The sequence below is a fragment of the Ixodes scapularis genome, unplaced genomic scaffold (genome assembly GCF_016920785.2).
Source record: "Ixodes scapularis isolate PalLabHiFi unplaced genomic scaffold, ASM1692078v2 PGA_scaffold3__209_contigs__length_174095766, whole genome shotgun sequence".
Lineage (NCBI taxonomy): Eukaryota > Metazoa > Arthropoda > Arachnida > Ixodida > Ixodidae > Ixodes > Ixodes scapularis.
Window position 1 is genome coordinate 152,417,027 of NW_024609868.1, and position 17,315 is coordinate 152,434,341.

A 17,315-nucleotide genomic window follows, 5' to 3' on the forward strand; every position below is an offset into this window, starting at 1 on the left:
CTGGCCCGCTACCGTTGAGCTCCACGGACTCGGCGCTTCGATTCCCCGCCTGTTGCTTCCGAGTTTTTCGCTCACACTGCTCGCCTTTGCCCCAAAGAGTCCCCCTGGACGGGCCCCCGCATTCCAGCACGCAGGCGTGGAAAACAAAACAAAAAGAAACCAAACCCCAGGACGCTGGCCCGCTCGTCCCTTCATCCTCCCCCAAAGGGAGCATCGCTTCGTTTTCGGGGGAGCTGGGTCCCAGACCTCACTCCCCGCGAAGTTCTTGGAAGGACGCGTCTGGCCCGGCAAAATGGATAACGTAACACAGTCGGATTTTGTAACATGAATAACGTAACATAGCCGGATTTTGTGACACTGCCCCTCACTTAAGAAGATTCACCCGTGAATATTTAAACTAACTCTTCACAAAAACTCGGCTAACAATAGCGCACAAAAGAAAAAAAAATCAAGAGTACATATACTAAGCAAACCAAACTGCGCCCCGTATGAGATAAGCCGTGCACATTCCAACAGTGGGAAGTTTTCATATTCGGAGGATACAAACGAAGTACGGAGTAAACATAACATACATATATTGGCTTAATAGAGAAAAACAAAGCCTCATTAGTGAGGCGGACTTACAAGCGGCTTAGGAAATCAGCGCCCACATTTTCGCTGCCCTTGATATGTTCGATAGTGAAAGGAAATTCCTGCAAGAGGAGGCTCCACCTCAGCACTCTACTGTTCAGATGCTTCGCCTGATTGATGTACTTCAGCGGCTGGTGGTCGGTTTGTACGAGGAATTTCCTACCGTAAAGGTATGGACTGAATTTCTGCACTCCCCAGACCAATGCCAAGCACTCCCTTTCGATGGTGCTGTAGGCGGCCTCACGAGCGAGCAGCTTCCGGCTAGCGTAAGCCACAGGATGTAAGCGGCTGTCATGCTGCTGCATTAACATAGCTCCGAGACTTGTGTCGGAAGCATCGGTCCTGAGGACGAAGTCTTTTCCGAAATCTGGGAGTCTCAGGATCGGCGGATTGGCGATCCGTTCTTTCAGCTCGTCGAACGCCGACTGATGAGCGGTCCTCCACTCAACCTGGTTCCTTTCCTTTTTCTTCGTGAGGTCCGTTAGCGGCCCACTGATCTTTGCGTAGTCGGGAATAAAATCCCGGTAGTATCCCGTCAGTCCAAGGAACGCCCGCACCTGGCGCTTGGTGGTCGGCACACTCGCCTTCTCGATTTTGTCGAGCGTCTTTCCGAGGGGTGCGAGCTGTCCCTTTCCGATGCGGTGACCCAGAAAGTCAATTTGTTCCATCCCAAACTCGCACTTGGTCGGGCGAATGGTCAGCCCTGCTGCTTGGATACGGCCAAACAGTGTCTGCAGAGCTGTGAGGTGTTGCTCCCAGCTGTCGGTAGCCACCAACACATCGTCGTAGTAATGGGCCACATCTGGGATTCCATCCACCACCTTCCGCATCAGTTTGGCAAATACCGCCGGAGCGGTCTTGACCCCAAACGGCATGTACCGAAAATGGTACAGTCCCGAAGTCGTCGAAAATGCGGTCTTGGGCTGGGAATCGTCGCTGAGTGGGATCTGCCAGTAGCCCTTCACAAAATCCATCTTTGAGAAGTAGCGTTTGTTTCCGACGGCGGCGAAAACGGCGTCGACTCGTGGCATGGGTTCAGAGTCTGGAACTAAGACGCCGTTTAGACGTCTGAAATCGACGCACAGCCGATTTGTTTCGTCCGGCTTCTTGACGAGCAGGACGGGTGCGTTGTACGCAGAGCTGGATTTTTCTATTATTCCGAGCCTGAGCATTTCCTGCACCTCTTCCTCAACCTTCGTGTGGGTCGCAAATGGCAGTGGGTATTGTCGCACATAGATGGGGGTATCTGTAGTCTGCTTCAGCTCGCACTGTATCCATGTGGTTTTTCCCGGAACGTCGGAGAAGATGTTCTCATGGCTGCGCATTACGCGGTCGAGCTGCGACTTTTGCTCCGCACTAAGCTTCGATGAAACTTTCGCGTCTCCGGGGCCTTCCTCTCTCTGGAATGTTGGTAGAGGGATCGGCTGGTCGTCTTCGGTTTCCGTCAATGAGAGAACCGCGCAGGCCTGTCGCTCGTCTTCCTTCTCGATTCCCCGCTCCTCGTATTTCTTTAGTAGGTTAGCGTGGAACAATTTCAGGCCGGTCGCGGTCTGGATCTCGTAGTCGACCTCTCCTGTTTTTCTCCTAACGAGGAAGGGCCCCTTCCACTGCAGCAGAAGTTTGTTGTTGTCCGTGGGGAGCAGTAGGAGCACCTTCTCTCCCGGCTGGAAACTCCGCTCCTTGGTTTTCCGGTTGTAGTATCGAGCGTAACGAGCTCCCGACCTCGCGAGTTCCTCGTGGGCGATTTTGCACGTCTCCTCGAGGCGATTTCTGAGGTCGAGCACGTGCTCATAGGTGGTCCGGAGCTCTGCGTCGAGCTCGACGTTGGTCCACACCTCTCTCAGAATGGCTAGCGGGCCCCGGACGTGGCGACCGTACAACAATTCAAAAGGCGAAAAGCCGAGGCTCGCCTGCGGCACTTCCCGGTAGGCAAACAGCAATGCGGGCAAATACCGGTCCCAATCCTTGGGTCTCTCGGAGCACATTCGCTTCAGCATGAGTTTAAGTGTTCCATTGAACTTCTCCACCAATCCATTCGCCATGGGGTGGTAGGGGGACGTGTGCAACTGCTTTATCGACAGGAGCCGGCTGATCTCTTTCATTAGCTCGGAAGTGAAATTCGAGCCCCGGTCGCTTAATATCTCTCGTGGCATTCCGACCCGCGCGAACATCTCGACCAGGGCCTCTGCCACTCTTTCGGTTTCGATGCTGGGCAAAGCCACGGCGTCCGGGTAGCGAGTCGCGTAGTCTACCATTGTCAGTATGTACCGGTTCCCTCGGCCCGATGCCGGAGCCATCGGTCCCACGATGTCGATAGCAACCCTCTGAAATGGGGTATCTATTAAGGGGCCCCCACCCAGTGGGACGCGAGGGACCTTTCCTTTCGGTGTTGTTCGCTGGCACACGTCACACGATAGCACGAACCGCCGTACGTCCGAGCCCAATCCCGGCCAGAAGAACTCTTCCAGGATACGGCTCTTCGTTTTCGCCTGCCCCAGGTGTCCCGCCATAATGCTTTCATGGGCAACCTGCAGCACAGTCTTTCGGTAGGTCTGAGGCACCACGAGCTGGCGCGTCTCTCTCCCCGACCGCTCCCGGTATACTCGATAAAGAAGCCCTTGCCCCTCTCCGGTTGTATAAGTGATCGTGGCCGTCTTTCCCCTGGCCCTTTCCCCAATCCGCTTAAAGCAGGGGCGCAGGGTGTCATCCTCTTCCTGCTCCTTTGCAAAGCTCGGCGTGTCGATGGCCAGCCCTTCGATTTGAGGCACGTGTAGTTTTTTCAATCCAGTTTGTTTTTTCTTACTCTGGGTCCTGGTTTCCACGGCACACGCCGGAGTTAGGGGATCTTCCACTTCCGCCCGGGTTTCGCGTTCTGGCTCGTCTTGGCCCTCCTGTGTGTCAAGTTCCGCCGGGTCCTCCTGAACTCGCTCTGTCGGTATCGGGTCGTCCCCCACCTCTACGTCAGTCGCGGGGTCGTCCGGTTCCCTAGCGCCGGGAATATTGCCGAGCACAAGGTCGTACAGGGGCCCGTCCATGCACAGGGCTTTGAGTCCTCCGTTGAAGTAGGGCGTTTTAACGTGGATATGGGCCTCGGGAAGCATTTTCACGGTTCCATCCACGAGATACACCGGCTTTTTGGTTCCAGTGAGGAGGCCGTCGTCGACCAATCCTCGTCTTACGATGACCGTGTTACTACCCGTGTCGCGCAGAACCGTGATCTTTTTCTGTCCGATTGTGCCCTCAACGACTGGCATTCCCTCGACCAGGAACTTATGACGCGGGGTCATTACCGCGTTGACGACCGGAATTTTCGTCCCATCCTTCAGCTCTAAAAACCCATCCGTCACGTTTCCGTCCTTTCTGTCTTGTCGGGGCATATAGATGCCAGACGCCTGAGGTTTTGTCTGGCCCCGGCAGACCTCCGTCTTATGTCCCTTCCTGCCACACCTTTGACATGTGGGCACCTGTCCGGTGTTGTACAGGCTACGACATTGTGCAGCTTTGTGCCCCGTCTTATTACAGAGGTAGCACCTCATAGCAGGCCGCGGAGGCCCGCCCCCCTCGCTACTTTTCTTCGCTGAGGGGTCGGCCTCGTTTTTCCCCGCTTTCCCCAGGTTGCTATGACCTTGGGCGTCCAAAAATTGGTCCGCCATCTCCAACAGTCCCTCCAAATGTGGCTGTTTTCTTTCCTTCAGGTAGATGGCCAGGGCTGGATGACAACCCTTTAAGAACTGCTCTTTGATGACCAGTTCCCGGAGACCTTCAAAATCTTTGGTCACTGCGGCCAGCTCGACCCACCGGTCGAAGTAGTGGCCGAGCCTGGCGGCGTACTGAGTGGCCGTCTCTCCATCTACCGGCTTCCCATCACGGAATTTATCGCGAAAGCCCTCAACGGTGAACCGGAACCTCTTGAGCAGCGAGGCTTTCACCTTGCCGTAATCGGCGGCATCTACGGGCGGCAATCGCCCATACACACTAAGGGCTTCCCCCGTGAGGCACGTGCTTAGGGCGGTGGCCCATTGGTTTTCTGGCCACTTTTGACTTAAGGCAATTCCCTCAAACCTTCTTATATAAGCGTCGAGGTCGTCCTTCCTTTCGTCGAAGGCGAGTAGGAGCTTGTTCGGATTCAATTTCAAAACGCTCTGACCCTCGCCGTCAGTTCCTGCTCCGGATGAGCGGTTCCCCTCCTTCTTGTTCTCAAGCTCTAGCCTCAGCCTCAATATCTCGAGCTCCCTCTCGGCGGCTGCTTTCGCCGCCTCTTGTTCCCGCTCGGTAGCCTCCCTAGTAGCTTCTCGCTCTAGGGCTCTCTCCTCTCTTTGTCTGGCGGTCTCTTCCTCTATCCACCTTTTTAGTTCTGCTCCCGAGAGGTCTAGTTTGGTTCCCAGTGCCACGAGTTTTTCAATTTCCATGTCCGGTTTACCCAAGCTCGCCGCTGGGCGAACTGCGGAACCACACTTCCCTCAAATCACGCGGTTTCTACTCGCAGCCCTCCAAAGGCAAGTCTCCACCATAGTCAGCCAAGTCCTGTCGCGGACGCCAGTTTTGTCACAGGTTTGCTGATATTCTCTGTTTAAACACAAAGGACTGCCGACCAGGCGATAGGTCCACGCCTCGGTGGAGTCTTGCCAATGAAGGGGAGACCACAGTTTTGCAACGAAACGAATTTAATACTACAAACAAAACAAAAGAAAACACAATAAAGGTAAACAAGTGCCGAGCTGCGAAAACAACAGGACTCGAACGCACTTCACCCGGCCGGTGCACGGGCGGCGAAGATAAATCACTCAACGCACAACGAATTAGGCAAAACCCAAAGTCTACCGCTCAATACAATGCAGTAACCATCTCTTACGCGGGAGCTTCCCCGAACATGGAAAAAAAAATAACTTCGGAGCTTAAATGTTATCAAATAATACAATCGGACACCCGTGAGAATAAAAACCAAGTACAGAAATACCGCTTCCTTAATTACTATCAAGAGGAAAGTGCGAGTGGAGGGGAAATCTCGTCTCGCAGTGTCCGGGAGTGCCGGTCTTGCGAGGCGCTGTCCGAAGGGGGAAGGAATGGTCCCGGTGGTACCACGGTGGGTTGGGCGGCTTGAAGCGGCCACACAATCACACACACACACTTCGTCGTCGAAGTCTTCCCCAGTCCGGACCTGGCCCGCTACCGTTGAGCTCCACGGACTCGGCGCTTCGATTCCCCGCCTGTTGCTTCCGAGTTTCCCGCTCACACTGCTCGCCTTTGCCCCAAAGAGTCCCCCTGGACGGGCCCCCGCATTCCAGCACGCAGGCGTGGAAAACAAAACAAAAAGAAACCAAACCCCAGGACGCTGGCCCGCTCGTCCCTTCATCCTCCCCCAAAGGGAGCATCGCTTCGTTTTCGGGGGCGCTGGGTCCCAGACCTCACTCCCCGCGAATTTCTTGGAAGGACGCGTCTGGCCCGGGAGAATGGATAACGTAACACAGTCGGATTTTGTAACATGAATAACGTAACATAGCCGGATTTTGTGACACGGAGGCAGCGCAGCGAATGGCAATGCCAAAACATATGTTTAGACCAAAAAACGCAGTCTGAGTTGTGACATTAAGCAATGCAAAACTTCACGCTTCTTCTTCCGCGAACATTTCCTTGGGCATAATGATAAAAAAAAAAAAAAAGCTTCTTTTTTGGACACAAGCTCACAGCCTGCTGGCGGCGAGCAAGTTTATTACCGGTTTCAAACTTCTACGCCTATTGGGGCTCCCTTTTGCCCTTGTCAGAGGATCTAAGCAACGTATCTAAGCTTGTCCTCTTCTGGGACCCCACGGGACACATACCTTGACAAAACCAGCGTGTCCAGTCGTTGGAGCGCCGGCTCGAAACAGAACTTTGGACCCAATTTAAGGACCTCGCTGTGTTGTTTTGGAAGTGATCGATCGCCGAGGACGACCACAGTGCCTTCCTTGACGTGCTGTTTTCGCTTCGTAGGCAAGGTGGGGTGAACCTGATTCCACAGGAACTACGGTGAGCTGGATGGAGACTTGTGACCACTTTTGAGACCAATGGGCGGCTCCATGTTTTCACGGCTTTTGGTGACAAGCTACCGGTAGGCGATCCTTGAAAAAACGCACTTGCTGCCACCACTCGGAGCGAAATTCGCAATTCTGGAGTCCAGACGCGGCCGACGCTGCGAGCTGATTAATCAGAGAGCGTCAAGGTCGCACTATCATGCTGTTCGTCGTGTGTTTGTACGTGTTCTATTATCGCTGAAGCAATCATAAACAAAAAATGCCCAGTGGCTATTGCGCTTTTGACGCTGCTTGATTTGTCTCATTACCTCGTAGCGTCGGCTCTGAGTCTGAACTTAAGCTGAAACCAATGTTACTTGATGAGTTTAGTTATGGAACTGCCCAAAGACGCTGTTTGCAAGAGCACCCCCCCCCCCTCCCCTCCCAACGGCTTGCCTCCCGTCGTTGGACGCGCCACCGTTTTTGAAGGACTGGGGACAGCTACTATGCTAACTGCAGTGTGTTCCACATGGTACGTTTGTTTCGAAGTACAACGTGTAGATGAAGGTTCATTGTACACACAGTTTGAAACGAAAACCTGGATGGCGCTTCAAACGACGGGAGGTGAATTGTAGGGAGTGAGGGGGAGGTACTTCCCTTCAGGCTTGTTGCACACCTGAGGTGAGCTTTTGTTTTAGAGCGCAGCTCTTAGGGGCCCGTTTCCAGCCTGAGCGGCGTCGGCGTCGCCGTTGGCGTCGCCGTCGGCGTCGGCGTCGCCGTAACCGCGCCCCTCCCCCTCCTCCTCCTCCCCTCATTGTCTAGTATGGTTCGGGGGGGTCACGTGACCTTGGGGGGAGGGGGTCACATGACTTCAGCGGGGGGTCACGTGGCCTCGGGAGGGTCACGTGACTACCCCCTCCCCTCCCCTCCCCCCCCCCCCCCGAGATCACGTGGCCCCCGCGAGGGGAAGAGGAGAACGCAGGGGAGCAGGGAGGATGAGCAGGGAGGATGAGCATGAGTATATTGGAAACGCAGTTTCCAATATACACCACGGTTTTTCCCCAATCAATAAAATTTCAACCCTCCAAAATATTTGTCCTGACTCTATATTTCAGAGCACAGCCCTTACGCGACCCTTTCCGGCTTGAGCGGCAAGGAGGAAAGCAGTACGAAGGTGGAGGAGGGGAGAGGAGAGACGAGGAGGCAGAGGCGAGGGGAGGGGAGGAGCTTGAAGGACGAGGAGGTGGTAAAGGAGAGGGAGGGGTAGCAGGAGGGGAGGAGGACTAGCAGGCATGATCACGAGGGAGGAGGAGGAATATACCCTCCACTCCTCCTCCTCAAGAGCTCCGCTCCAATTCGGCGTTACAGGAAGTTGTAAACGGCTCTCACTTTTTTTTATTTACAAGGAAGCCTGCATCGCCGTGAGGCATTTTAGCAGGGATTGGGTTTACAAGCGCTTACTAAGACTGATATATATATATATATATATATATATATATATATATATATATATATATATATATATATATATATATATCAAAAAAGATTGTCCCAGGTGTACTCATTTGTTTAATGGACCATGGAAGTAATGCACTGGAATAAAAATATATTTCTATCATCACAATTTGAATATAAAAGTTTCATATAAAAACTCGGCAGAGACACTTAAGTCTGTTTAGTCCCTTTGGTGAAATGTTTATGTTCGTGAAATTGAAGTGCTGTTGCAGTAGAGTGTGCGCGCCACCTCTTCCCCATTGGCTGCGCCGTCACCTGCCCAACGACGCACGCACTAGGCCACACCTTTAGTCGGCCGGATAGCTGCGACGTGACGTGTGTAATGACGCACGCACTAGGCACACCTTCATTCAGCCAGGACCGTGGAGCAGGGGCGGATCCAGAACTTCGTTTTTGTTTTTGGGGTGGGGGGGGGGGGGGGGCGGGAATTTTTTTGTGTGTGTGTGTGTGCGGGGGGTCGGGGTATCTAAAGTAAGATAAACAGGACTCCGGTTGCGCCTTTTGTTTCAGCCGCCGCACAATCCCGCAGCGCCGACGGCCCCTAGATGTGCGCTGCTGCGCCGACTTATTGGCTCCAAGCCGTGCTTTGAAACCGCCGCCGCGGGCTTCAGTCTCCATTGAAGCGACGGAGTGGTTCTCCAAGTTCCGAGTGCAAGTGATTTCCACCCAGACCGAAATGCACCAGGAACCTCCCTTGAAAAAATTTACGTCAATCCGAGCATTTTTGACGTGTTTTTACTGTTTGCGCCGTCGGCCATCGCTTGGTCACGCCGCCGACGACGCCGGCTTTTCGCGTAATCGTGCCTACTATACTTTCACATAAAAACAACTCAGAAAATCAAAGCATCAACCACCAAACAGAAGCTGGAGAACTATTTAAAAGTCTACTTTGTAAATTTTCCAAGAACTCTATTTTAGGCGGACTATTCCACTTTTCACTAGTTATCGGGAAAAACAAAACAAAGCACATTAGCGTGTTAGGAATACGGTAAGATTTTGTTCGGGTGGGTGCTCTTCCTGATACATAAAACGGTTTATCCAACATATGTGGTTATATATCACTAATATATTCCTATAGATGCCATTTAGAAATGTTGGTCTTAATGATATTCCTTTTGTTGACTGAAACATTCCCAATGTAGGGCCATTTTCGTGCTTGTGTGCCTTGCTTCGAATTTATAGTAATTTAACATAGATCTATCACATTGATTCTGAAAATTTCAAGGTTATCAAAAATATTTGTGGTGAGGGTCCCATACCAGTGGAGCATACCAAGGTATTGACGAATAATTGTAAAATACTAAGTTTTCTGCAATTGAGTCGAAGCCTGACGAAAGTTTCGTCAAATGCGTGTTTGCTTTAGCATGCGTATTTGCTTTAGGGCTATCATATCAACATGACAATTCCACGTTAATTCTCTAGATAGTATAACACCCAAGTACTTGACATTTGAGCTAACTTTGATTATTTCATTATTAACCATGTACGCAGAAGTAATAGCATAAGTTTTCTTAGTAAATCTGTCGTGAGCGCACTTTTTAACGTCTACGATCATCCTCCATTTGTAACACCACTAACAAGATTTTTTGATATCACTCTGAAAAATATTAAAATAGTTGGAATCATTATTTTTTTATAAAAATAATACTCTTATTTTAAAAAGGTGTAATGTTTAATTTTATACCATTGATCATATCATATCATTTATATAGACCAGGAAGAGCAAAAGACCCAGAACGAACCCCGGAGAACACAGGAAGTGACATTTACATAATAGGATTTATTCTATTAGGTGCAACGCATTGCATTGAAACAAATACATTGCTATCAAGTGACAACGATCTAAGTTTATAAAATAGCAATTCTCGGATTACAAGGCTTAAAGCTTTCTTGAAATCTGGAAACAAACAGTCCAAATCTGCAGTGTCACTGGCGCTAGAAAGTGATTGGAAACATCGACAAGACCAGTGGCTACAAGACGACGAAATCCGTGCTAATCTCAGATAAGAAACCTTGCTACATTCAGGTGAGCAATGGGATTACAAGAAATCAATACTTCCATCAATTTGCAGCTTATATAGGTTAAAAAAATTGGCCTATAATTTTACACTGAGTTTTTAGCTCTCTATTGAAAGTAATGACACCACATTTGCTAGTTTCTATTCCATTGGAGCTTTTTATCACTTAATGATTTTTTAATGAGCAAGCCGAAAGTTTACCAGAACTTCCGAACAGTTCAAATAACTGGAGAAATGTTTTCTGAGCCAGATGATATCTGCACATCGAGTTGGCGTAAAAAGAAAGCGATTCCATTATAAGTTATTTTTATAGACGACATAACGTGTTTCGGTACCGGTTGTGCGTATGGGTAACATGCTGTGGTATTAGGTCTAGAAAATACAGATTCAAGAAAATCAATGAGATACCTTGTCTTCATCTTTTTATCCGAGATTAGGAGTCATTTATGAAGAGAGGAAAATAAAATGTATCATCTTCTTGTTTTTCTTCACACATTTCACTAATTTCTTTAGGTTCATTTTTAGTTTCGCATCCAACTGCTTGTAATACGTGGTTCTGGATACGTTCATTGAAGTCGTAAAAGTGTATAACTTTAACAAAGCACTCCTCGTTAGACGCTTCCCCCTTATATCTATGTCGGGCATTATGAGTAAATTTCCCGGCTAAATTTAGCGGAAAATTTTCTCTAAGTGGGAGACGAGCAGGGGAGGAGGAGGGGCATAGCCTGCTCTCGTACCTTCCTCTCCTCCTCCTCAAGAGCTGCGCTCTAATTCGGCGTTACAGAGGATTGTAAACGTCTAATTTTTTTATACTGTATTCTAGAGCGCATATATTCGTCCACTAGCTTGACCTTTTAATTTGTATAAATTACAGACTTTATATGAATGGTGACCTTATCTGACTGTTATAAAATGCTAAAAATAACTATCGAGTTCACTTCTTATTGTGACAAAGTCTCCTTTATCATAACAAAATACCTTTTTTCTTCATACTTTGGTTTGTTTATCTTAGGATGAATTAAAGCCGTTGTCACAACCTGATATCAAAATTTCTTGGTAATACACAAACAGTGTCAATCACTTCCTGTATATTGCATAACAGCATACCTAATATGTTTCAAAACCGCGTTTTCTCAGGGACATATCATGTAAGCTCGAACACTTATACAATGACATTACGTCTAATGGGAAACCAGTTTCCTGTGCAGGACACCTTGCCATCCTCTCCAGTTTCATCGGGAAAACTAAAATCAACCAAACAAAAAACATATTTTCTATCAGCCGCAAAAATTGTATCAGTTAGCTCATCCAGACCTTCGCTGTTCTCATTTGGTGAACAGTAATAAACACCCACCAAAAAATGCTTCCCGTTTAAGGCCATTTGACTCATTTCTATCTTGACTTCTGGAATTGTAACTGGCGTGGTCGGGATACTATTTTGTGCAAGAATGAAGACACCTACACCGTGAAAATTCCTACCCTTTCTATAGATGGAATTATTACCGGGATATACAATTTCGGCTGTGCCTATAGACGCATCCAACCATGCCTCTGTACCTAGGACAAACGCAGGTTGAACTATTTGTATTAAGCCCATAAATTCGTCCACTTTATTTTTGTTCCTTCGGCAGTTGATAACCATAACTGTTCCAACGCCCGAGCTTCTCGTATTCCTATGTTTTTTTTCCTCCTGTTTGATAAGAGTACCGGAATAGTTAGATTGAGCAGATTCGTTTGCGGAGTCATTTTCTCGTACATAAGTTCATTCTGCTGGTGCTAATAATGATGCTGATTGAATTTCCGTAATTACACTGGAGGTCTTTTGTCAACATTCAGAACAATTTCCGTTGCATGATCAAACATGAATAATTTGTCGTTAAAGGGAAAATAAAACGATTGTGAAATCGAACTTCATCCACATCACGTCGTAAAAGGTGCGAATAAAAACCAATAAACGCAAAAAGAGAGAGCCCCCAAAAATGCTTCGCTATACAACTTTTAAGCGAAAACCGGACTCTTCTACACCTTCTTTCCTTCAAAAGCTCTCAGAGTTTTCACTGCGATGCATCCGCGGTACCGCACCAAGTCAGCCAAATCCACGTTGCCTATTGGGTAAGAGCCTACCTCTCCAGCACCGCGATCATAAACGATAAATAGCCGGCGAATGTTTCCTAAATGTTTTGTTAAATAATATTCAGATCCACATTTTGTAACATAATCAGAGATGTGACAAAAATTGCCGATTGTGATAATGCTTAAAGCCTCTTCATATTTCAAAAGTAGCGCAAGGTGCATGGATGCACGAGGCACGTGCAACGTGCAGCCCTTGGGAGGATCATGGCGGCACAGCGCAGGGCTGAGCTGGATTTTAGACGCCATGAATTTCCCAGAATTGGCGCGCGGAATGTGACTCGAGAATATCTACAACAACGAATGTCGCCACTTTTCCCAGGATAGAGGGGCTTTAATAATGCTCAGAGCCAAGCGCCATCTATCGTGTGGCAAGCAAAGCAAGAGAAAGACCCGACTGCGCCTGTGCAGTCAACCCACGAACGTCGTCTGCTGAAGAGGTTTGCTCCTGGTCGCGCTTTCTTCGGGAAGCAGGTTTTCATTTTCTGGCTGCTCGAGTGTTGTTTACATTGTTTGTGATCCATCGCTCGGTCGCTATGCCGAAAGGCTGCAGTGTACAACCGATGTGGCCAAATTACAGCTTGTGCAGTCCGTGGTTAAAAAGAAACAGTTACAGTTTTACCCCTTGCCACTCGATAAACCACGTCGAAGCACTTGGTACAGGCTCATCGGTTTGAGGGACCCCGGGTCTAAGGTCATTCGTGTAATCTCAGAACATATTTACAACAAGTGGGATTACAGCCACAGTCACAGTGTTCTCCGCGACCGTGGTCAGGTTCCAAGAGCCCTCCCTGGACTCAGCGCCATCAGCGCAGTAAAACCTACCGGCACACCGCCAACTCGCCGCCGCTGACGCTCCCGTTCTCCTACTGCCGAGAGAACTTCCGGTTCCGATGCCGGCGGATGTCACGACCGTAAAATTTACGCCGCAGCTTGTTTTGCGGTGAGTTGGAGAGGAAGAAAAAGTCAATATTTCATTATTTTTTTGTGTAGAAGCTAATAAACCGAAACTAAAACGGATGCCTGTTCGGCATTCGGTGAACATTGAAGGTTTAATGTAAAAGTTATTTCACAAAAGTAAAAAGGTCATTTCATGGTCCTTTTAATATTCAATCGGTCAATTCGCAACCTAAATCGCCGTTCTCGAGATTTCGCATTGCCAACTGAGCTGGCCTAGAAAAATGCTCCCTAACAGTGAGGTTACCATTCTTAAGCTTGTAACCGGAAGATAGAGCGGATGCTTCGAATTTGAAAAAGGAAAAAAAAAAAAAACTTTACCACAAAGGGTTTTAATTTTAGTACCATTGTACGCGCCAACGCACTGCGGATTCTGACACGCCCCACGTTTCCTTGTCTTTTTCTCTTAGACCGAAGAACTCCAGATTTGATGTACCGGGCGTTACAAATAGCGGTCAAGCTATTTAAATCGACTGCAAAGGTTGGTTTCTTAGCTTATCGCGCTAAGATTTTCAACAGTGGTGCCCACAGGTGGTGCATTTTTTCTAAAAATTTGCAAAACGCAAAACTTAACCGAGGAAAAAGTAAGAAAAAAGAAAGCAAATATGCTTAACTCCTATGGAAACGCAACGAAGCAACCGGCCTTCAAACAATAGGGCGCCCTATTGCTTTAAAACCGGTGGCTTCGTCGTCTACTAGAGGGGGTTATATGCGGCTTGGGGCCAACATGTCCATCGTGCTATTACATCTATCGAAAAATGACGTCCAATTTCGTGCCATTACATCCATCGTGCTCGTACATCCACAGTGCCAGCACATTCATCGTGCCATTACATCCATTTTTGGCCAGTTCATCCAACGTGCCATTGCATGCATCATGCCGTTACATCCATCGTGGCAATACATCCACCGCGCCATCACATGGATCGAGCAACTTCGTTCAAAAGCATGTCATTACATCCATCGTGCGCTACATCCATCGTGCCATCACATCCATCGTGTCACCAATTCTATCGAGCCGCTTCTTCCAAATCATGCCATTACACCCATCAATCACGCAGGATATTTCTTCGTTTAACAATTCTGAATAATAGTTAGCATTATTTTGAAGAGTTATACGCTAAATTGAATGTACAAAAGCGAGTCAAAGGACCCTTTGTGCGTCATGCACTTTCTGCGGCCCTCGGCGTCTCGATCCAAAGTTGAACACGCATCGTCGGCTCTTTGTTTGTTGCTTCCACAGTGATCAAACTTTAGTTACTGCTTTTTTCACCCTCCAAAGTAACTAAACATAAACTTTATTAAAGAAGTAGAACAGTACGCAGAACCACACCTTTTATTTCGCTTTGGGGACGAAAAAAAAAATTTGGAATGTTTTATAGAATTTTATTGTGACATACTAACCTTTTGGGCCTTACCGACTGTTCCCTGTGGCTCCCGAACCAAAGCGGGGAGCAAGTCGTGTGCTTCTTGCCCAGGGGTTTCGGTAACGTTAGAAAGACGCCGAGCTTTGATTGTTTCTGAACGAAGCATAGTGGCTAGACCTCAAAGCAAGCTGCCTCGAGGACTGCCCACTATCCTTCATTCAGAACCAGTCAGAGCTCAGCGTTCTGACGTCGCCACAACCCATGCAAAAGAAACATACGAACTTGCTCTACGTATAAGAATGTAAATAACGCACAAAGCCCAATGGCGTCTATCTTGGCTTCTATGGATACGCTAGCACGATGGATGTAATGGCACGCTAGGCGTCGTAACAGATAGAATGAGCAATTACATCCATCGAGCAACTACATCCAACGAGCCACTACATCCATCGAGCAGCTACATCCATACAGATGTCAACAGATCCAACGAGCTAATATATCTATGATTATAATGCAATTAAATGCAAAGGTGCAAGCGAGCTGGACAAGAATGACGAAAATAATCCCTTCTCCAGGGATTATTTTCGTCATTCTTGTCCAGCTCGCTTGCACCTTTGCAATTTAATTGCATTATAATCATAACCTTAAATTGCAAGCTTCACCCTTGTTGGTGTTAGACTGGTGGCAACTGATAAAACCCGTTTGCTCTACCGATGTCTAACCCCTGGTTAGCTCAATTGGTAGAGCGCTCCACCTGTAATGGAAAGGTCCCGTGTTCGATACCCGGACCAGGCGGATTTTTTCGGTCGCGCACCAGTCACCTAGCTGTGTTTGGAGATTTGTGTTTGTCCTTTGTCCCTCTTGTTCCCCTTCTCCAGGGATTATTTTCGTCATTCTTGTCCAGCTCGCTTGCACCTTTGCATTTAATTGCATTATAATCCTAACCTTAAATTGCAAGCTTCACCCTTGTTCGTGTTAGACTGGTGGCAACTGATAAAACCCGTTTGCTCTACCGATGTCTAACCCCTGGTTAGCTCAATTGGTAGAGCGCTCCACCTGTAATGGAGAGGTCCCGGGTTCGATACCCGGACCAGGCGGATTTTTTCGGTCGCGCACCAGTCACCTAGCTGTGTTTGGAGATTTGTGTTTGTCCTTTGTCCCTCTTGTTCCCCTTCTCCAGGGATTATTTTCGTCATTCTTGTCCAGCTCGCTTGCACCTTTGCATTTAATTGCATTATAATCATAACCTTAAATTGCAAGCTTCACCCTTGTTCGTGTTAGACTGGTGGCAACTGATAAAACCCGTTTGCTCTACCGATGTCTAACCCCTGGTTAGCTCAATTGGTAGAGAGCTCCACCTGTAATGGAGAGGTCCCGGGTTCGATACCCGGACCAGGCGGATTTTTTCGGTCGCGCACCAGTCACCTAGCTGTGTTTGGAGATTTGTGTTTGTCTTTTGTCCCTCTTGTTCCCCTTCCCCAGGGATTATCTTCGTCATTCTTGTCCAGCTCGCTTGCACCTTTGCATTTAATTGCATTATAATCATAACCTTAAATTGCAAGCTTCACCCTTGTTGGTGTTAGACTGGTGGCAACTGATAAAACCCGTTTGCTCTACCGATGTCTCATCCCTGGTTAGCTCAATTGGTAGAGCGCTCCACCTGTAATGGAGAGGTCCCGGGTTCGATACCCGGACCAGGCGGATTTTTTCGGTCGCGCACCAGTCACCTAGCTGTGTTTGGAGATTTGTGTTTGTCCTTTGTCCCTCTTGTTCCCCTTCTCCAGGGATTATTTTCGTCATTCTTGTCCAGCTCGCTTGCACCTTTGCATTTAATTGCATTATAATCATAACCTTAAATTGCAAGCTTCACCCTTGTTGGTGTTAGACTGGTGGCAACTGATAAAACCCGTTTGCTCTACCGATGTCTAACCCCTGGTTAGCTCAATTGGTAGAGCGCTCCACCTGTAATGGAGAGGTCCCGGGTTCGATACCCGGACCAGGCGGATTTTTTCGGTCGCGCACCAGTCACCTAGCTGTGTTTGGAGATTTGTGTTTGTCCTTTGTCCCTCTTGTTCCCCTTCTCCAGGGATTATTTTCGTCATTCTTGTCCAGCTCGCTTGCACCTTTGCATTTAATTGCATTATAATCATAACCTTAAATTGCAAGCTTCACCCTTGTTGGTGTTAGACTGGTGGCAACTGATAAAACCCGTTTGCTCTACCGATGTCTAACCCCTGGTTAGCTCAATTGGTAGAGCGCTCCACCTGTAATGGAGAGGTCCCGGGTTCGATACCCGGACCAGGCGGATTTTTTCCTTTCGCGCACCAGTCACCTAGCTGTGTTTGGAGATTTGTGTTTGTCCTTTGTCCCTCTTGTTCCCCTTCTCCAGGGATTATTTTCGTCGCTAATATATCCACCGTGCCATTACATCCATCGACGGATGTAGTGGCTCGGTGGATGTACTTAGGGATGCCGCGAACCACCCTAGGTTCGAATTCGAAAGGTTTCGATATTTTCGAACCGAACTGATGTTCGATTTCAAAATTTTTCGATATTTTCGACCGTAGGGAGGTTCGAATTCGAAATATTCGCAACTTTTCAAAATCGTGGGGTTTCGAATTCGAAAAGTTCGAAGCTTTCACAGTTTCTAAAAGTTCGGGTTCGATTATTTCTAATATTTGTTTTCTTGAGGTTCGATAAAGGTCGAA

At 48.2% G+C, this 17,315-nt stretch overlaps 1 protein-coding gene across 1 annotated transcript in view; it reads right to left on the minus strand.

The window, feature by feature from the left end:
• The window catches only part of LOC121837331, an 88,198-nt gene that overhangs the window by 25,474 nt on the left and 45,409 nt on the right, over positions 1 to 17,315 (minus strand). The window contains exon 2 of the mRNA XM_042292927.1: positions 1,795 to 4,579. Coding sequence (XP_042148861.1) covers positions 1,795 to 4,579 — 2,785 coding nt within the window. The remainder of the gene's footprint in view (positions 1 to 1,794; positions 4,580 to 17,315) is intronic.